This window comes from Lytechinus pictus, chromosome 5 (assembly GCF_037042905.1).
Source record: "Lytechinus pictus isolate F3 Inbred chromosome 5, Lp3.0, whole genome shotgun sequence".
Classification (NCBI taxonomy): Eukaryota; Metazoa; Echinodermata; class Echinoidea; order Temnopleuroida; family Toxopneustidae; genus Lytechinus; species Lytechinus pictus.
Genome location: NC_087249.1, coordinates 14,741,715 through 14,764,444, shown reverse-complemented (window position 1 = coordinate 14,764,444; position 22,730 = coordinate 14,741,715). Strand labels below are relative to the sequence as shown.

General features: G+C 35.1%; 1 protein-coding gene across 1 annotated transcript in view; it reads right to left on the bottom strand.

The window, feature by feature from the left end:
* Window positions 1–927: 927 nt before the first annotated feature.
* Window positions 928–22,730, bottom strand: part of LOC129262373 (uncharacterized) — a 31,846-nt gene continuing 10,043 nt past the window's right edge. Inside the window, exons 4-11 of the mRNA XM_054900482.2 lie at window positions 21,174–21,410; window positions 11,363–11,443; window positions 10,252–10,446; window positions 8,074–8,211; window positions 7,217–7,351; window positions 6,163–6,311; window positions 5,302–5,461; window positions 928–4,804 (exon numbers count right to left, since the gene is read on the bottom strand). Of these exons, the coding sequence (XP_054756457.2) occupies window positions 3,431–4,804; window positions 5,302–5,461; window positions 6,163–6,311; window positions 7,217–7,351; window positions 8,074–8,211; window positions 10,252–10,446; window positions 11,363–11,443; window positions 21,174–21,410 (2,469 nt within the window). The 3' untranslated portion in view covers window positions 928–3,430. The remainder of the gene's footprint in view (window positions 4,805–5,301; window positions 5,462–6,162; window positions 6,312–7,216; window positions 7,352–8,073; window positions 8,212–10,251; window positions 10,447–11,362; window positions 11,444–21,173; window positions 21,411–22,730) is intronic.

Sequence of the window (22,730 nt, the reverse complement as noted above, 5' to 3'; positions counted from 1 at the left end):
TAAGAAATTAATAAAACAATGAAATACATAAGAAATTCATTTTCAAACCAGGATTTTTTTTAAATTTGTAATTGTTAGCAATGGAGTAAAGAATATTTACACCAAAAATAAGCATTCTATGAGCTCTTTATTGTAAATTAAAGCAAAAAACATGATTTATGCATGAATTAGTATAATTAATTCATATGAAATAAAATCTGATTTCGGAAAAATTAACCATACAGTCTTGTAGATTACATCCCACACTATTATCATGCCAATTTTCACGTCGTTCGCGCGATCGGCGGCTGAGATCTCAAGGGGGAGGGGTTGATTCAACATAGGACACCCCCAAAAAGCCTGGTTTGGTTAGGGTTAAGGGGTACATGTATACTCCTCTCTGGTCCCTTCTTCCATAGCATGTATAGTTGAATAAGCCAAGTACAGTCAATGTCTTTTGAAATTAGGTATATTATAAGTATTGTCCTTTGAAAAAAAATTAGTGAGAATACTTTATATTGGACAGAGGTGAACCAATTGAGCATATTTATTCCTAAGTTTTATGTGATATATTTACAATGTATGTGACCTAAAAATGTGCCTTTATGTTGCAAATTGTATTGTTTACTTCTATGAACGAAATGTACTTATGTACTGTATGTATACAATTTTCTAAAAGGTAAATGATATCTGTATAACATTTGAAAGTGAAATGCTATGAAATAAAGATGATTTTTGTATTAAAAAAAAAAATGAATAAAAATATATTTAATTCTATGCTATATATTTTTTTGCAAATAGTTTGTAAAGTTGCAGTTGTACAATGTCATCAGCTCTTGAGTTTCCCATGAGTAGTTTGCCAAAATGTGCATTAAAAAATTGCTAGTCTTCTAGCTAACAAAAGGTCATATCACAGCCAAGTTAAAAACACAATACCACACATAGTCTGCATAAAATATAGATCAATTTTATTAAATGTATGAATACTTCTTCGTACAACAAAATATTACACTATTTTCAAAATATGCAGAATGTTACTGTCTTGATTATATAATATCTGAAAATGAAAATGTGTCCATACATGTAAATCATCTTTCTTGCAGCACCCAAGCAAGTTCATGACAGAAAAATATTCTTATTCTTGAAAATATCATTTAAAAATATATATCAATCTGTCTCATCTAGAAGTTGGAAGGACATGTATATTAAATATCTGTATCTGAAAATTAAAAAAAATGTTTAATTAAACATCTAGAATGATAGAATGCATAGAATTGAAAAGTTAACTGCCTATAAGGAAGAATATAAAGATACAAAATGATAGCAGTGCAATACATGTATCTGATTTTGAAATTATGTCACATATTTGGCAAGGTTTTAAGCAATGAGAAGTTACATGGAGGAAAATACATGTACTAGTACATAAAATATAAATGAAAAACAAAAATTTACACACACACACTAAAATAAACATGCATAGATTTTCATGAGCATTGATAACAGAATACATTATCTGTACAGGAAAACTAAATTTGTTGTTTTGTTTCTAAAAACAGAAGAAAGAAAGAATCAGAATTGATTCCCAATAGCGCGGCTGCCAACATTTGCTCAATGATAGTGTGCAATATAATTTACTTTTAAAAATAACATTGTATTATATTAATTATAAATGTTTATTTGATTACAAATCATACTTTTTGTTCTTATTCCTAGCTCCTAGAATGCTGATTTTTAATGGTGTAAATATTCATGTTTGAAAAAAAAATGGTTAGAAATTTAATTTCTTCTGCATTTTATTATTTCATGAATTTCTTTACACATTTCTTTATTTAAAAACTTTTGTTTTTCTAAGTTTTGGGGCCATTTTTTAATGCTAAAATCAATTAAGTTCAGTTGTTTCAGTAATTTTGATGAATAGGATGAGAAAACTCTATTTGCATTGACTTTGAACACAAAATAGTTTTTTGGAGTTGCTCACCTCCCCTCCACTCCCATCCATTTTTAGGATAATACATTCTAATTTTCATGTATTTTAGAGCGCATTTTCGGATTGTATTGGCTTAATCAAGCTCTGGGGAAGCAGACGACCAATTACAAAGTAATGAGATTTCAATGCAATAAAAATGTCCATTATATGAGGTACGGTACCAGCAAAATAGGCCTACACATGTACATGTAGCTTAAAAAAAAAAGAATATGAATTATATCCATTACTGTATGTATAGGATCAATCAAACAAAAAGTATGTGTCAATAGATCCAATTCTTCATCATCAATACCAAAATAATATAGCGCTAAATTATATAATATATATATATTATTATTCATTAACAGACATTTTAACTGGAATAGGAGCACACCTTCAAAATACAAACTTAAAAATGTAAATTAATGCATTTAGAATGATGTACATAATGAATTAATTTATGTCATGAGTTGATATTGGATGTAGTACTGTTCTAATCGACAGATGCATGACGAAATAATTCCACTGACATTGACAAAGGGTAGGTATCAATGGATACACCCTTTGAAATATTTGGATGAAGGGCAAAAATATGTATCCAATACTGATGAGGGGTAAATAGCCAACTTGTCCACTGCCAACTCATCCACTCTCCAAATGGGCCTACATGTAGCTTCACTTATTCCAATGCCATTCTGTCCAACATTTTGTCTAACAACCATTTGGTCCAATCATCACTTTGTCTAATCATCAGTTCATCTATTACCATTTCGTCTCATAACCAGTTGGTCTAATATTCATTTTATTTTCATTCATTTTAACCAATTAACACTTAGTCTAATTAGACCAAATGGTATATGGACTAAATGGCTATTGGACCAACTGATTATTAGGCAAAACGGTGAGTGGACGAAATGGCAATCAGACCATGTGGATATTGGACGAACTGTTGATAGACCAAATTATAGCAGATGAGTTGGCAATTGGACCAATGAAAATAAACCGATGAGGTACTGTACACTGTCAAAGGTCTGTGCCACATCTTCTAGCAAGAATCCCGCTATGTAGGTACTATGCATCTTTCCATAGCGGCTTTCCCGCATTGCTCATTGTTTTTTCTTTGATGAAGTGTGAGAATTGGTAATGAGAGGCCAATTGCAGGATTCTCTGCGCAAAAGATGTGGTTCTGACTTTTCACAAGGTACCTAATTTTTCAAAGTCAAATCCACTTGAAATACATGCACATGTGGATAATATATGGAGTACTGCATGGATGTTATATGTACAAACTTTTAGATGTCCTTCAAGGATCTCAACAGTTTGTGTCGTTCTATAAACCTGTTGTCTTCTGAAACTGGGTGATCCTTGTCGCAGCCTATGAGAATCATCATATTCAGCAGCCACTAGATTAACTTAATGCCTTCTGGCACTGGTTGATATTTGCACTAAGTCTGTGGGAAGTAGCATGCTCCCAACTTGTCAAAGCTATGTGAAACTTTCTTCGGCAGAGTCCATCCAATCATCATCAAAGGGATTCTGACCACGACTGGCAGCGGTAGGTTGTGTAGTCACTCCATGATTGGATTTGTTTGGTTTAGAAGGAACAGGTGAAAGGCGTAAAACATTGGCGCTTCCTCTTTGACTGCAAGGCAACTGGAGACTTCCACTTTCATCAAAGGGGTTCATTCCCTTGGGGTAGGTGCCCTGTTGTTCAAAGTGCCCCAGCGTGTCGGGCTGCGAGGTGAAGACAAACGCCCTGTTGCCTGAAGAGCCACTCTCTGCAGAATGGAAAAATGCATCTTCAGATTCACTGGGAGACTCAAAAGGATTGTTGTCTTTTGGGTATTGGCTGTCGGGATTGCTGGAGCTGGCATCACTAGGAAAGGGGTTTGTGGTTAGATGAGAATTTGAATGGCTTTCTGAGGTATCATAGTGGGTAGTGGATGGGATGGATACAGATGACGGACAGGAAACAAATGGACTGTCTGATTGAGTTAGAATTTGTGACGAACCAAAAGGATTCATATCTGCTGGATATGATGTCTGACGAATGTGATGAGATGATAGTTCATGGGGGGACTCTTCAAATTTAAAAGGGTTCGTACTGGCCAAGCTCTCGCTGAAACTTCCAGACTCACAGGTGGCACTTCGCTTCCTATTACCTTTTGAGAGTTCTGCTACCCGGAGGTCTGGCTTTGGAGATGACAGAGACTGTGGCAAGTTGGACTGGCCTGACTGACCAAACTGAGGGTTCCAGTCCTCATATACCTTGGAGCCTTCACTAGTACTTAGGGCCCTACTGCCCCTGCAGAAGGCTGAAACGGGTCTAGGTGTAGCAATACTGGATTCCTTCTTTAACGGTCTTTGACCCACAGTGAAATGTCTTCCACTTCCTTTTGGAACCAGCCTTGTGCTGTCATTGTGACTTATCGCAAACACATCATTCTGCGTACAAAAGCTAGTTTGATCGAACGGCGAATGATGCGAGGAGACTGAACTGTTCCTGTCACCCTTATCCGATTCACTTAATCCCGACACGACACTCATGTCCAAATTTGTGGAATTCGGGCTGTTGATAACGACAAATTCTCCGGTAGAGATGCGGCTGGACGTGGGGGTTAGTTGTCTTGGCAGACTGATTCCCAGTGAAGGGAACTTGAGGGCAAGACGGCGTTTCACGCTCGAGGACAGGTCACCAAGAAAACTGGATGCTCGACTGCTGTCAGTTCCTTGTGATGAGAGATCCTCATTGCAAGTATCGCTGACACTGTCATCAGGGTTCTCAAGGACCACACTTTCTGTGTCACTCGTCTCCAATGCACCAGGGCTATTCAAGAATTTTGAGAATTCATACAGAGTCTGGATTGGAAAGGGAAAGAGAAAACTATAAATGACTAAAACTTAAAATGTATCTAGTGATAATGTTAACCTATTTTCTTCAGCCATCAAATTTGTTATGCCTATGGCTACTAAAGAGTTAAATAAGAACTTCAAAAGAAGCTCCTGGATCAGATAACAAAGGCAACTGAAAGTATGGACACAAGTGCACAGGAGGGATGTTGATCAGGTTTTGGGAAGGATGTTAGAAATCCATCTGAATGCTCTGATGAGAAGGGGCGATAAAATATAAGTGGTGGTGGTGGAGAGTAGGAAAAGGCATAGAATAGAGAGGGGATAAGTGCAATATCTGTGAGTGTGAGGTAAATTTGTCAAACTCAAAGCTAACTAATTTTTTTAATGTGTGTGTATTTCTGGAGACCAAATTATAATTCTGGATAATTACAGAAAATGTTGCCTTTGGGGTTATTGTTGGTTTTGAGGTCAAGGGTCACAAATTCATGCAAGAATATATCTACCTTGTAGATGAAGGCATACTGGTCAACATTCAGGATGGCTTGACCGCGGTCCTGGCGGATAGTAGATACTGTGTGAGGGATATCAATGGTATGATTCTCCTCTAACCTCTGCATGTTGATATCCGTTGCTATCACCAATCCCGTTCGACCGACCCCATCGCTGAAAATAAATCAAAGTAAATTCACATTAATGAATCACATCAAACTCTTACAATGGCAAAGGTCTCTTTCTGTTCCACACAGATTCTACTGCACAATCAGGAACAAGGAGGGGAAGTGTCAAAGTGAAAGTCATAACCACTACACCATGATGCTTACAAAAATATACACAGGCATGAGTGTATTAGTGCCAAAAAACACACTAGAGGTTTTATGGTGCAAAAAAGCAAGGCACAAGGTGACCACACCCAGTGCTTCGGCATCGTGAATACCCAAGATGTTGTAATGCCACCAACATCAAACCTGTGCATTATTTGTTTTATAAAACAAGGAAATAATTCTCGGTAAAATCTCATTTATTGCAAGATCCAGATCACGTGAAATTTACAAACAGCTTTAAGGAATGACCCCCTTTCCCCATCCTCCTGGCTTTTCCACCTCCCCCCCCCCCCTCCCGGCAAAAACTTTTGGCTTCCACTTAGGAAATTTACCATTTTTTTTTTATTTGGTCCCAAACTCCAAGCTCACACTCAAATACCAGAAGCTAATTTCAAGGGGTGATGTGAAACCCCAATCACGACTGAATTTCGTCCTCTAATCTTGAAAAGATATAATTGCCACCAACAAAATGGTGGGAAGGGGTTCAAGGGGACTTCCCCCCTCCCCCACACCCTCCCCTTGAGTACAGGTATTGAAACCAACCTGCAATGAACAATGACAGGTCCATAGCTTTCCTGGTGCGTATTGTGAACCTGTAGAAGCATAGACATCAGAGCTTGTGGGCTTCCAGGAATCTCTCCGTCAAGCCAGTTACTAAACCAGTAATGGGTGACGGGTCTGCATAAGGATTTCTGCGAAGAGGGATAGGAAGAGAACAAGAGAGAGAATTAAAGTGAGGTAGAGGAAGAGTGAGGAAATGTGAGAAAGAGGGAGAGAATGAGAGATTCAAGATGAAATGAAGGAGAGAATTAGAATGAGAATAAGAAAAAAGAAAAATGCAAAAAGGAGAGAGATGAAAGAAGAGAGGGAAGAAAAGAAAAAAAAGATTAAGCATGGCAAAGACAGAAAAGGTGTGAGAGAGAAAGATAGTCAACTATGATTATGAGAATCTGTGTACTATGCATAAAACTTTGAGTATAATTTTAACATCAGTATTTGATTAGCAATACTGCCGTTTTCTGGTACATCAATGTCACTGAGCTGTTAAACATTAATTCATGTCTGTAAATTAAAGGATAAAAATAATGGCAGCGAATATTGTCTGAAAAATCTCCTTATTCCTGTAGAAAAACGCCTTCAAGGCTAAAGCACATTGCCACTAATGTAAAAAAAAAGTCACGCCATTTTTAGATAAAAGCATGGATTCATGGACTCTTTCTCAATATACACAGTGAATTAAGTGTAATCGATTCACAAAATCTACATAAACTATGGTTTCAGACCAATGATTCAATACCACCTTTGAGAATTTTAATCCTGACGCCAGCACATTAGGCTGTATGCAAAGACCCTTTGGTTTTTGCATAGTGCATATAATGCAAAGTCTGAAGTAGGAGACTAGAGTCGTTCACATTCTGTTCTTCTGTCCTGTCCCGTTCTTCTATTCTTATTTGTCAAAAAGCAGAGGGTTTGGAATCCAGTCTCCACCCTAGACATGGTATTATTTGTAAAAATGTCAAATTTAAGTCTGTGAGTGCAGACTAGCATGACATATGGTGGCAGCAGTGGGATTGCCTAAACCAAATTTCAAACTAACCTCCACATTCCTAATGAGCAAAGATGATGTGAAGTAGTGTTCTCCACTGGCTCCTCCCTTCAAGGTCACAAGAATGTTGCCATATAACTGGGTACCTGGACCTCCCTCCTTTGTGGGCCAGTACTGGGGGCACACCTAGAGATGGGAACAATGAAAATATTACCAGTCTGGCTCGATGGAATGTATATTCAAGGCACAAGCAAAAACTAAGTGAAGGTCAAAGGGATGACTGAACGTTGGTAAAAGTGGGACAATTTGCTTAATAGAACTAATTATAATATAGGATATTTGTATAGCACTCATATCCACCTTGTTAGGTGCTCAAGGTGCTCCTCACCCCAGCTAAGATAGTCTACTGATTCCGGTGTGCAACAGGTTCATGTATGTTGTATCTTTTCCTTGTGTACAGTCAACAATACCTCAATTTTTTTGGAGCATTAACAATCTTAGTAAAAGCTGTTTCTCTCCTTTTTTAACATGAAACAGTAATAGCTGTTTCTCTCCTTTTTTAACATTTTGTGGTCATGAGCCTGAAATCCTGAATCATGCTAAATCGATGAAATAACTTCTACAGGAGTCAACATCCTGATTATTATAGTTTGATTCCAAATACATTAACATTCCTTCAAGAGGTGTTCACAAAGATTTAAGTTGAATCACGCTTTAACACCAATGCATGCACAATATTTAATGCTTATCTCCATGCCGACGATGAAGAAGTGCAGGTCCTTGAGTATACTCTGAGATGGATCTGACCAATGCAATAGTACTCTACATACCACAAGCAACTGGGAATTTAAGTGATTTCTTGTCAACCTTAAATCTTTGTAAAACAAAACAGAAATCTTCTGAAGTACCTTTCCAAGTTCATAAGGTGAACAAAGGCATACAATGGTCCTGGATTGCTGCTCCCAAACTGTTTTCCAGAACGCTGTACTAGAGTCTGTTCCGCTCACCCTGGCTCCGATATAGCTACAGTGACTGGAATCATAGCCCTGGAAGGCAACATAGGCAAACAATGATATCTTTAAAGGACAAATCTCATTTCTAGAGCACAAAAAATATCCCACAAAAGTATGTTTTCTAAAGCACTGCATACCAGCTCCTGATATGCTCTTTATTAATTTAAGAGGTGTTTTTATTTGGAATTGTTCACTGATGGTGATTTCCTGACTTTCAGAGATAAGCTTTTTTTATCAGAGCGTGGGCGCTGAAAAATAAAATTCCCGAGCACCTATCGTTACATTTGTTTTTAGGTTGGGATTTGTAAAAGTGAAGAATCTCATGAACTGGGTGAATTATCATGACTCTGTTGAATGACTTCAGGCATGGATCCAGGGGGAGGGGGAGGTAGGGGCGGGTGCACCAAGTAAACTTCACATGTAAAGGAAGGCACACCCCGTAAAAAGAAATTTAGCAAGGAGAAGAACCTGATTACCTTTGGGGGTGGTTACTTGTCAAATTCTTTGGGAGACAAAATGTCCATCATTTGTAACTAATTACCATTTTACAGGGGAAAAAAAGTTCACCCCTTCAAAAGTCGTGGAGCCACATCTAGGCTTTACTAACATTTCTGTGAAGCCAGATGCTGTGGAGAGGATATTTTCCTACTTCTGTATTTACAGCAATTTATAGAATTTGGGGAGAAACTTCTGACAATTTTGTTGTCAAAGTCCCCTTTGTGAAATTACAAGCATACTTGCACTTTTTTGTTAATACACATGCAACAAGAACAGAGCAATCAAGTAATGTATAGTTACATCCTGTGCCCAATTTCCTGTGAAAAATATAGCTGTCGGATATAGTGTCAACAATACTCTTATGGTAAAAGTGACAATTAGAACATTAAGATCATGATAATCATCGAAAGAGCTATCTTGTCCTGTTCCTTTTTTTCCCACAAACCACATTCTAACCTACGCTGGTGTATTTTGCCACATACTCTCTCTTAATTTGACTACATATGCTCCTACATTCTACTAAAACAAGCTATTGTATATGTTGCGAATTTAGTTCCTTGAATATTTTCCTTTTCATGAACTGGTCTTATCTCGATACTGCCATAGTATCATTGGAACCGGAATGTTCTTAGCAGACGGAAATTAAAAGGTGTAAGCCATTGTGTGTTTACAATAGCTCGCCTTGCCACTCCTTTAACCCAATAAATTTCCTTTTTTAACCAGAATGAGCCTGCTTCAATGCACACTCTTTTGATCAATTTAAAAAGGAATGAAGATGAATAAGACTGTGTATAATGTTTTAATCGATACAATTCACGATTTATCCAAATATGAAGTGTATACTTGTATCAGATGGCTAGTACTGGTTTTATGCTCAAGTTGTCATCTTGTTGTACTTGAGGTTTTTGGCCTGTACTATCTATAAGAAAACAATTAATAGGAGGCTGCACTGTCCAACTTCAAGATCTGCTTTTTTATCAGCCCCCTCCATTCCCAACCTGTTTGTAAGAATATCTTGACTATGCACTGTGCATAGAAATTTGCTTTGTTTTATTTCTCATTATAATATCAAGATGTATGAAACCAAACTTAAATGGAAACAAAATGAAATGAAATAATAATTATGCATAATGGAATCAAAGTTTTAACTACCAGTTGTGTCAAATCAATCCATAACTTGATGGGTGCTAAATTTGTACTTGGTATGGTGTGATATGCTGGACACCACAAGGGCAAAGAAAGAGGGGCAGATCAAGAGGGACATGGGAGGAGAACCATAGAACAAAAATGAAACAAATTAACCAAACCCGGGATGGGCTGGCGATACTTGCCCAGAATAGGAGAAACTGGCATTCAGCTGTGGAGGCCGGGTATGTACTGCAAAGAGGATTCTTGGATGTGAAAGTCACCTTTGGCTGAAAAACTCCCCATGGAGGGGATGATGTGAGGGAATGACTGATTGAATCCAATGACCGGGTAATAATAAACTGTTAGGGTTGGGATACATACAGTGTTTGATTTGATTACCCTATGAATTAAGAGATTATTATTATCATGTATTATGAAAATACTCACTCTGATAAAACTAGCATCCAACACAAAATCGGATGGTTTAGTGCCTGGGTTACTAGGGCTGGTTGGACTAGTAGGAGGTAAGGGTACCCTAGTCCGGTCTGGTGAGTGGATCACGGGTGACCTTGGTCTGGATGTCATCGGAACCGGCATTTTCTTCTTGGTGTCCGAGGCAATCAGGTGATGACCAGGAAGATTCTTCAAAGACGGGAAGGGTGAAAGAGAGAGAGAGAGAGAGATTGAATGATAGACATTATGCACTGAAGTCATTGTGCAACCATAAGGCTTTGGCCTATATATGCCCTGCATGCATTCGTGATCTTCAGCAGGTGCATCACGGACAACACGGATTACATACATATTCCTACATCCTCTGAGGGAGGGCACTTTGGGATTATGACATATGATTAAGATCTAATGTACAGACAAACTTACACAGGCTCAGATCACCAATAAATTAATCAAACTTGAGGTTTCCCCATATAAGTACCCCAGTTGATAAGTTTGAATATTGTAAGACCTCTCCAACATACTGGAAAACAAAAGTAAAATTCAGAGGGTTCATTGTACTTTATTACTTTTACTAAAACACTCTCAAAAACACTTTCTATTTTGGTACATTTCAATGTAATAATTTGTTCACTTCATTCTCATTACTCCAATAGAGATTTAACTTTCAAGTTGATTGCAAATTTTGGCAAGTTTTTTATGAGGTATGAATAAATATAAAAAGGTTTTTATTTCATATTTAAAGATTTTTTTTCAGATTCACATATTTTCAGAGATTCATGAATGCATGAGGGAACACTGAATAATTAAGAAATTACTTTTTCTCAATTTTTCATTCTATCAAGCACTACAATTTTTTAACCATCCCCCTCTAAAAAAAGGGAAAATGAAAGGAAATAATGAAATAGATTATCACTTCCCTAAAATCAATATTCCTTTTTTTTTAATGGTCATCATTTCAAAATGTAGAGCTTTTGAAAAAAAGGACAGATGTTTTACTTCTGAGTTTTTGCTAAAAAAAATGGGAGGGGCAACAGTAAATGCCCCTGTGCCCCCCCTGCACTTTTGCAGAGAGCAGAACCACTGCTAATGAGATAACAATCACCTCAAATTCCTCAGAAATAGCCTCTCTGTAGCTGTAGAACTTTGCAAGGGCACTGCTGGTTAGGGTGTGTGAGGGCAACGCCTGTAAAAGGAGAAAAAAAAAATTATTTTTAAAGAAGCAATTCCACTGTGATAGCTCATATCAAATAATAATAGACAAATATGATATGACTGATCAAGTGTCAGCTCTTTATGTTTGCATCATGTTTTACATTTGGCCAGCTATTTATAGATCTAGAGAGATTCATAAATAGGTGAAATCTTGAAATATTATATCAAACAAGATACATAAATGTACATAGAAAATGTCTCCTTATAACATGTTTGTTTAACAGTAAGACAAAATATGATATGACTAATGAAGGGTTTTTGTTATGACTGTGTGGATTATGATAAATCTCATTTTCTGTAATAAACAGGTAAGTTATTTATATCATTGAGATTCTTTACATGGGTGACCTTTTATGGAATATGATCTACACATACATGGCACTAAACATACAATCATGATTTCTAGGGGGAAAAAATTTGCACAAGTTGTCTCCCTGCAACTTACTCTTTAGAAACAGGAAAAGATGGTGTTATTTTAATATTATAAAGCACAAATATAGATTTATGTAGTATTTGCATAAATTAATATTTAATAAATCATTCAACAATTGCGAATTGTTCAGAAAGGAATGGCTAAGGAAAATTAAAATGTCGCATATTCTGAACTCTGAAGTAGTTTAACTGAAAATAGAAATGTAATAACTTTGTTTTACGATATAATTCTACCAAGGTCCTTTTTCAATTCTTCAACATTGATAATAACAATTTTCTTAATGATTTCTAGATATTATTTTCTCAATGATTTTAATTCAACATAACCTAATAAACTGATCATATACAGTTTCAGATTTGTCAAAGTTGGTGCCACATTGCTATCTATAGTCAGAACACGGATTCAAACCACAATTTGAATTAATGCAGGATAATAGTTCATTCGATTCATAATTCAATTCATTCGTAATAATGAGCCAAATAACATAATTATTTATATCATTTATGGACATAATTTCAAAGTCCATTGATGTATCTTGGTAGACACATGTTATGTGAAATATACATATCGATAATGAAAAACAATATTCCTCTACATGTAAATCAAATTAAACTTGATAATTGCTTTAAAATATTGTATCAGTCCCTCTCATTCTCATTTATCTTTTCCCCACAAAATAATTAATAGTCTCAATTACCCGGTAGGTTTGATTTCATAATGATGACCAAACAGCTGTCCATTAATTATGAAGGCAAAATGAATTACTAATAGCATGAGTTTGATTGAATAATGTAGAAAAAACTTGGCAATTAGTGTAACCAGTACTAACCAAAGATTATCTTCAAACCATAACTACAAGACCAAGGGAAAGGAATATATACCACATCCTCCATTGTGGTAACATTTTCTTTTTTCTAGGAATAATAATATTAATTTCCCTTTACATCGTCTGATTTACAAAAATGTTGCCACAAAACCAACTGCAGAATGAAAGTGATACCAGAATTCTACGATTGGGAAATCAAGGAAAATTGGGGGTACTTTTGTACAAATGCAAGGGCAATTACTTTATTAATTCCCCCCCCCCCCCCTTATTACACTGAAAAAGTGCTTGCAGAGCATCAAATAGTGGAATCAGCTCAAATTTATAAGATTGCAAATAGGGTACATAATTTTTCAAAACTACTTCCTACAGAAATGCTAGAGAAATACAGATTGAATAAGTTGGAATATATACAATATATGTGTAAAAGTAACCCCATTTTTTGCTGCAAACAAAGCACAAATTTGAATAAATCCCTGACTGTAACTGCCCCACATATCAATATTTGCTCTGAAATGGGTGACTGATAAGAACCAATAGCTTCAAATATAAGGATTACTTGACACAATTTATTTTTCTTCTTAATACTAAAAGCCTGGCATGACCTTTGAAACTTGGAGGCACTGCCACATGTATCCACAAAAACTGGTAAAAAAGGGAAGATTTTCATGGTTAAGACACAACACGCACTTGGTATGTTTAGATTGCGCGTCACAAACATCAAAAGTGAGGAATAGCAAGGTAAGCTACATGTATACCAAAGGTAAATATCAATGTAAAGAGTTTGTTCTCAAAGTAAATTAATTTGAATTTATGTTTTGCCCTTATTTGTCTGGATTTTTGTGGTAGAAAATCACTAAATATGAATGAAAAATGTTTCATAGAGGTTGAGGAGGTACAATGCATTGGTCTACAGATGGGAGCAGCAGGTTGGGGTGGGGTAGGCCCCCTCAGTCCCCCCTGATATTTCCCATGACCATGGGGAGGGGGTGAGGGGAAAAAGATGCTGAATATTAAAGGAAAGGGGAAGGGTGAAACATATATATTTTTTATATTATGGTATTAAAAATAAAAACCTATCACAAACTTAGATTTTCATTACCGGGGGGGGGGGGGGGGGAGGGGGTATATAAAAAGGTCAAGTATATTACTCTTTCGAGTCTTTCCTATAAAATACATGATGTTGTGCTCCTTAAAAAACTTTCTGGCTGATTCCCCCCCCCCCCACTGGTACATTCACTACATCCAACACCAAAACATAATAAAATAAATACAGTATTATTTTGAAAAACAGAAAACTGTGAGTCTGTGGTTTCAATATAGTCAAGTTTCCTACCCCCCCCCCCAAAAAAAAATATATATACACATGTATATGTTGTATTTTGTAAGATGTATGTTAAAAGGTTTCAGAAGGTCCTTTCCTGTTAAAATATCATCAGACCATCATCTCCACCCATTTGAGGTCTCAAACCTGAAAAATTGTTGCAACTGTGTAACAATTCAAATATTGAGGATGTAAATATAAACTTTGAAGGGCGCAACTGGTATTGACTATTGATATCTGATGGTAATAAACAAGCACTGCACCGCATGAAGCCAAAGGTTGCTTATAAACTGGGTCAATTAAAACAAGACTTGGAACCTCGATTGTATTTGCAGATCAGGAATAAAACCCAAAATTCTGTTTACTCAACTGCTTACAGGTGCACTGCTCGACTAAAATGGCTTCAAGATGAATCAAACACTCCACAACGATCTAATATAATACCAGATTATTATGACAGAAATCTGCTGTTATGGTTATAGTATAGAAATGCAAACATTTATTTAATCTATAAATTAATAAAACTCTTGATTATAATTGTGGAGTACGAGGAGTATCAGTGCTATAAGAATCCACTTATCATCCATCATCATTATCAATACAAAAAGTGACAATGATTTTGATAATGATAACAAAAAAGCAACAATAATAACATCGACAAAAAACATCAGCCTACTAAACTCTCTGAAAATTTTTAACCAACCTAAAAAACTCTGTTTGAATTTTTTATACAATGCTCTTTGCTATATTAGCCTTACAGTAGTTGTTTAAAAGTTAGTCTTTTTACACAAGTGTTTAAAATCTTAAACAACAAAATTAATTTGTAATATTTTATTCTCAATAAATTAAGCATGGTTGTTAAACAACTTCTGTAAGGTTCATACAGTAAGCAACATTGTATAAAATTTTAAACATCACTTTTACTGTGTAGGCTATATAGCCTACATTGGTTCAAATATAAACATATGAACTGTTGTTTAAACAAAATTAAGCAACAGTTGGTAGATTAATATTTTAACTAATTTGAGGGTTGAAAAAAAAAACCCTGAGAGTTTAAGATAAATAACACAATGCTGGGGTAATTGACAACATCAGAAAATTACTATTTTTTTAAGTAATGTTTCTCAAGCATGCTCTCTTTGCATGCTCACAAGTATGTTAAAGGCCCAGGTGGCTATGTTCAGCCCCCTCCGACATATTTTTCTCTTGCTTCCTTTGCTTGCTCACAAATATTATAATGACCTACGTGGCTATGTTCAGCCCCCCCCCCCTTTTAAAAATGTTGCATCATTATAAACATGATAAGCCCAGTGTCCACCAATCATTTTCATTAATCTTATCTCTCAAATTGCCACTGCCGCCAACTTTCAACAAATAATACATATATGATCCAATCAACCACAACTATGGAGAGCCTAAAATATCTACATCTTAAATACATGTACATGTACATGTTTGTTCAAAATGTTTTCTAGATACGATATATATTTATATATTTACTGTTTTGGAAATAGTTCAGTATGGTTCTCTTTGTTTTTTAAAGGACATTGTGCAAATTTCCTTAAGAAAAAATTATGGCAGTGATGGATTTCCATATATACTTGAGGTTGATCGGATCAATCGTAACTCTTTGTAGGATGGGGCCCTGCAATTCATCCAGATGGCACATTAAAAAAAGTCAAGTTCATGATTGATCATCATAAGCTAACCATATGTATATCAAAAGTCATTTCTACAATATCTATTACTTCACACTTAATCAATTGTTGATATGCTTACTTTATTCTGTTTCGGTTGCATTTATCAAATCCACTTGAGATATCAAAAAGTGCCATTTCATACCAAAGTAATAGCTATTCTTTGTTTACATTCATGTTCACAGCCACTTGAAATCTTGCTACACTGTGGTTCTATAAGTCTTATTCATATTTACACTCCACGCATTTCACATTTATAGAGTTACAGAGTAAATGAACTCTTGAAGTTATCTTATAGGACTTTGGTTGCTCAATCGATTAGAGTGGGAATATATAGTATATTTGTCTTTTGTAATAACTACGTTTTTTATTGCAACAGGCCAGTTTTTTCTAATCGTAACAATTACTCAATTGGAAATTTTAATTATTCACATTTTCTGCCCAATGATCAATTCCTCACTTTAATGGCAAATCAATATTTTAAACAATTAATATTTCATGGGATAACATTTTTAAAGTGGTGATCTAGTGTAAAAAATGCTTAGAAAGCCAGGAAAATTAATGTGATTTCATCATTTAATGAAAATCATATAAAAAATCTGCACAAAACCGTTATATTAAGTTCTTAGCTATGTATGTACACTGTAGAGTGGATTCTGGGGGTTTGTAGGATACATTATTATAATTATTGAATTATAAGTAGTAGTAGTAGTAGTAGTAGTAGTAGTAGTAGTAGTAGTAGTAGTAGTAGTAGTAGTAGTAGTAGTAGTAAGTAGTAGCACTTAGTAACAGTATTATTATTATTATTATTATCATTATTATTACTATTGTTACAATTATCATTATTATCATAATCATCATCATTATCATTATTATCATCATCATTATTATTACTATTTTTATCTTTATCATTATTATTATCATAATCATCATCATTATTATTATCATCATCATCATTATTTTTATCATCATTATAACTCTTCACCATTATTATTATTATGATTATCATGTCGACTCATTTTGAATTAAATCTTGATAGGTGCATTACTAATACACATAGCTCTCTCAATCCTCCTAAATCCAAAGATAATGGATCATGCCATCATTACAACAGTTAGTAATGCTTTAATCTGCCTATCTGATTATTGGAGCACATATTTCCGATGCAGTGTTGCAATGCACGCAAGTCTAGACACAGCTTTTGCAATTACTCGAGCAGTATTCAACGCAATTGAATAGTAATTTTTAGCCTCATGATAGTGAATATGAGTTCATGTGCATATGCTTTGAAAATAAAACAGTCTAGAATTCAATAAGAGGCAGTTTTTTTTCAGGGGGCTATGGTAGTAAGCAAAAATACAATAATGGACAACCTCGGTATGCCACTTGTGAGAATATGTTGTCAGATATATTTGCATATTCTTTATTTTTCTCTATTAGGCCTACTGCATACTAAATAATTATAGTCCTAAACTCCTAATCATTTTCCCTTCATTTGGCCTCCTGCGTTTATCACTACGTAACTTTCATTCATTCTTTCTATTTATTCATTTCTTTTTCAGATATTGTATGTTAAAATTTAATTTAAACATATTTGTATTACTTTAATTCCTGGATTTATAGTCCCTGAAATTGAAAAAGGGTTCTGGTTTACAACAAAATACAGTCTGGTTTACAGTATCCCATCCATGCAAATACTGTGTATTTTCTAAAAGCGACAAAGTTCCAGTGAAATTATAGCTGTTCAATAAATCCTTCTCAGTCTGCACTTCGATTCAAGTACAAGGGCTATCAGCTGTCATCAGATATCTATCTATAAGTATCAAGTAACCATGCTTGACCTATGACCTTCTTTTCTTGTATATTTCAATTTTCGAGCAATCTGGAATTACAATATTCACCGCTAACAAAGGGGTGTAACTCATGGATACTTTACGTCCTTCTGGTACTCAGCTGATGACTGCTGGAAGAAAGAGGTCACATAATCTCCCAGATTATATATACTTCCCTCGTTGTGCCATAAAAGTTTGATTAGGAGAGTTTCTTTTAGTTAGGTTCACACGATAAACTATGTTGGTTAACTTGCTGTTGCAAGATGCATTAAAAACTTTAAAAGGAATCTTTAAATAGGAAGTCCATCCTGATTAAACAAAACAGTTAACTTTGATAAAAGCAACAAAGAAAATAGAGAAACACATTGGTGAAGGTCTTCAGAAAATCTGTCAAAATATAATGGAGTTATGATTTTTTTTAAGATTTGATTTTGTGACCCCATAGATACATGTATGAGTACATCCTCCATATGTCGAGTGAATCCCCAAAATACCATTTTCTCAAAAATTGAAAGTGATTTGTTTTTGTGGTGAATATCTCAGAGGGGGTGAAAAAGGGGGGAAGGGGGAGAGGAGGTTACCATTCACAGTTTTGAGTAGTGTGGACTGTGGATCTTAATTAATCAACAAACTCAAAACTTAGTTTCTTAATCAACTTTATAGTGCTATTCTTGCCGTCATCGCATCACTTTTTGTTCTACAATTTAATCATCTAGAGGGATTTTTGCTCGAAATTTAATGTGTCAGTGTGGACAAACATCTTACCTAGTTCAAGGGGTGAGCTAGCCAATGTATAAACACAACAAACAATCTTTGTAGCAATGAACAGATATCAATTCATGATTCACTCTTTTGGGACACTGCAGTATGTCAAATGATGTCCATACAAAGTTAGTCACAAAATGTCAAAGTTATCCTCACTGCATGGCTCATATGACAATGACGTATGTGAGGTCAAATCCTATACCATGGACACATAATTTTACACATACATGTGTCATGAGCTTGAATGAGAGGAAATTGCCAACATTTCCTTGTATTCAGGCATATTCCCTTGTTTCATACATCAGTGCAGACCTGCCAACCTCTGGGAATGAAAAACTGTATTGTGTGATAAAAAAAAATGTATTTTTCCCAAAAAAAGTGTATTTCATAATAAAATGCTTGGCGCACTCGCTCATCGCGGCGCTCAAGCTGCATGCAAGCTAAAATGCGCACTGCTCTTGCAGATGAAAAAAAAAAAATGAAAACATGTGTATATCTTCACCCTGGTTTGAACAAAATGATTTAAAAAAAAAACAAGTTACCTGAAATTACATTGATCTAATAACCATATTTGCTCACGTTTTATGAAATAGAGACATATAGAGATTATTTTTCTCAATAAATTACGATTTAGTTAATTTTTTTTGTTTACAAAAAACATATTTTTCAAAGTAAAAACGTACTGCCGTATTTTGGTTGCAAAAACGTACTAAATACGGCTAAACGTACTGGTTGGCAGGTCTGTCAGCGGAGTCATTTAACAGAAATCTTTATACAAATATTCATTTTGGCTTAAGTGTAGTAATGTGAGAGAGCTGAATGAAAGAGCTTTTAACAATAGATCAGTTTTAATTGATTATGCACTTATTATCTCATTACTGATCAGAGTAATTGGATTTGTGAAACTTTTGAATCAAAGCCTGAATGTGTTCAAAACTTTGTAATTAATCATTTATTCAACGTGGTGAATTCCAATTCCTATCTAGACACCAATTTTGATCATTAATTAATGAAAACTGAGATCTTTCCTGTTTTTGTTTCATGGCATCGTTTAAACCTGATTTGATATATCAATATTTGGCTCTGTTGCTCGAGCCCTAATTGATACGAGGCATTCACAGATCAATTAGCCATTGAAAAGTTTGATGCCACTAGTTAGATAATACGACAGTGCATGGCTTAATTTAATCATCCCAGGGAACTTTGTACCTTGCTTCTACCTTGATTCATAACAGTTATTGTTCAGATAAACTGTCAAATAAATGTCCGAATACATTAGAGTTGACTTACTTTGTACTATGGGCAGCTTTTTGGCAGATCAACAGTTACGAACTTACGGTGTTCAAAAAAATTATGTTACTCATAATATGCATGATCAGGAGTAGATATATTCTGCACAATGACTAAACATCTACCACAAAAGTTTTGTTGCAAATCTAAAGCTGCATTATATCAATGTCAGACAACCTCAACCAAAACAAAAGACAAAAAAAATTGTTAATAAAAATGTATCTAAATGTAAATAGTACAACATAAATTCAGAGTAGATGAAGTTGATGAAAAATATCACATTCTAATGTTTCGCTCTGCACCGATTAATTTCTTGGTATGATTCCAAAGCTTGTTCATTCTTCATTGATACTACATGTAGAGTATCAGATTCACATTGTGGCTTGCATTCCTGGCATCAATACAAAGTCAATTCCCATCGACAGAATAGAGACTTGATGGATCAATATTTGGCTTAGCCCTAATAGATAAGAAACAGTTTCGCTGTATGTCAAGTTGGCATCCTCATTATCACATCATGGGTCAGTTATTCATAGCGGAATGATCAGAAAAATACCTGTAAATCAGGAGAACTTCAGGCCTTTTCACTTTTATAGCCCCCTCCCCCTCCATAATTGAAACCTACCTGAACCATACAAAGTTTTTATAGTTATGAGCCTGCAATACCACATATTAGTGATCCTGTATAATGATCATATTTTCACGCCTAATAAATTTTTAGTCCTTATAAGCCATGGCACTACAAATGCCTGAATGCCAGCCCAGCAAGGGGTGCAACCTTCCAGAACTTCCTCTGAAAGTTTTTATAATTATTCGTATGAAAAAGGTATGTTCTCATTTTGTTTTCTTTCAAGAATATTTATCATGAGTTATTTGTTTTCACTTTGGTAAACTACCAGACTTGTATTTTTTGTGATGTAAGTAGAGTAAAAGCACAGGTCTGGTGAGAGCACTTCATTTGATATAAGATTTCCTCTGAAAATGTTGTTTTCTTTTGATTGTCTTGACAAAACTAGTTACTTGAACTTTCATCATCTATTCAAAAGTGCTATCTGCATTTATATGCTGTGTCCTTTCAACATTTGCCTGTGACTTTGATCTTTAAGGGTAGAGGGATATTAAGCCCAATGTTGGCACATCAAATAATGAGAAAAAGATCTTTAGGCAAACCTAAATCAAACTTTTTATTTTCTCATGGAGAACAAATTAGCAATAATTTTAATAGTGTAATTTTTTAAAAGCCTCTTTTCATTCGCAAGACTGTTTGTATTTAGTCCTTGTGTGAATAATAACAACATAACATAAAAGAATAACAATAATTGTACAAAAAATCATAACAAATAAACAAAATATTTCAAAATTCTAGCAAATACTAATGCAAATCATAAAAAGAAGAAAGAAGCAAATCTACACATTAAAGCAAACAATAAGGAATCTAAAATCTTAATAAAATCAAAAGTAATCAACCTTGATATAAATTGTGTTCTACTTTTACTAGCAGAGGTTGATGCCTAATTTTTGAAAAACAAAGACTAACCTCTACCGCATCCAGCTCTACTGCCGAATCCTCGTCATCCATGACCAGTCCCTTGTTGATTGACGCTAGGATATACTCCCTATAGCTTGGGGTAGGGTGGGCACCCCCTCCGGTAGCCCTTCCATGGGGCGAGACCCCCGCCATCTGGTGGGACTCGCTAAGGGCATCCTGGAGCTGCTTGCCGTCAAAGTAATAGCGGTCCGAGATGCTGGCATGGGACTTGCGCACTCGATAGACCTGGGGATTCGGAAGAATATTCCATTGGAAATGAATTGTGTAATACATGTAACTAAATTGCACTTTTTCTGACATAAAATGTAGACTTCATAATAACTAATATACGCAAGAATAAGATTATTTTGAATGATTGATATTATATGTATCAGAAAAAAAAATGTTCATATCATAGCCAACTGTTGTGAATATGGGCCTATAAAAGTAACGATGAGAACAAAAGGTAATAAAAATTAACAATTAAGAGAAGAAAATGGTAACGATGGTGAGGATTAGGATGATGATGATAATTATTCATGATTGCAATAATTTATTTGCATTTTATTGAAGTGTACAAACAAAAAGAAAATATACCTGTTTAGAAGTAATTTCAATATTGCATACATTTATTAATTGCAAAATTGAAAAATAACCCTCTACAACCTAGAAAATTACAAAGAAAGAAGTGCTGCTTGCAAATAGGTAGAGTCAAGCATGAAAAAGCAAATTGAAGTTAAGATACCGGGCCAAAAAATACAATTTTCCTGAAAAATTGAGATTATTTTTCTTGGCAGAAATACCAGTGGCCTTGGAAACAACATCTAGTATTTATGTTTACACTTCCAGCTCAGACAAAAATACAAAATGCATGTTTATGAAAAGGCAAACTAAGATACCAATATTAAAATGTAAACTGAAAGGCAACATACAAGGTAAACGTAATATGCAGTTTATACCCATATCAATTACAAAATAATGGGGGCTATCAGAAGAGTGAGAAATCATAGGGCCTATTCACACATGAATCTTGAATCATCAGTGTAATGATGATTGCTAAATTGTATTTCGTGACTGTGATTAGCGTTTGTCATTCTAATCATGTTCTATAGTTTGGTTTCACACGTGGTAAATATTCGCCATTCGCCTTATTTTTCACTGGAATCATCATTCAAATTATAATTATTTTATCGTGTGAAAGGGCAGATAGTATGAACAACCTGAAAAAAGGGGAAACAATTATGTATGTTTTTAATGTAAGAGTAGGCCTACTATGAAAGCAATAATGTGGGAAACTGTCTGAACAGTGTAAAATATCTTGATTTTCCAGTGCCCATGTCTTTAACCTACGCTTTTTGCCCTTGGAGGGCTGGGTTCTGGTGCCAGGCCTATAATACTGCACCCTTTTTTCCAATATAAACAGACAGTGGTAGGAAACACTATCAATTCTCAATTTACAGAAGGGTATATGTGTTAACTCTAGCATTTTGTCTAGCTCTGAGTTTAAAATGATCAATAACAATGACGATATGGTTTTCTGCAGAAACCCGGGGGGGGGGGTGTACT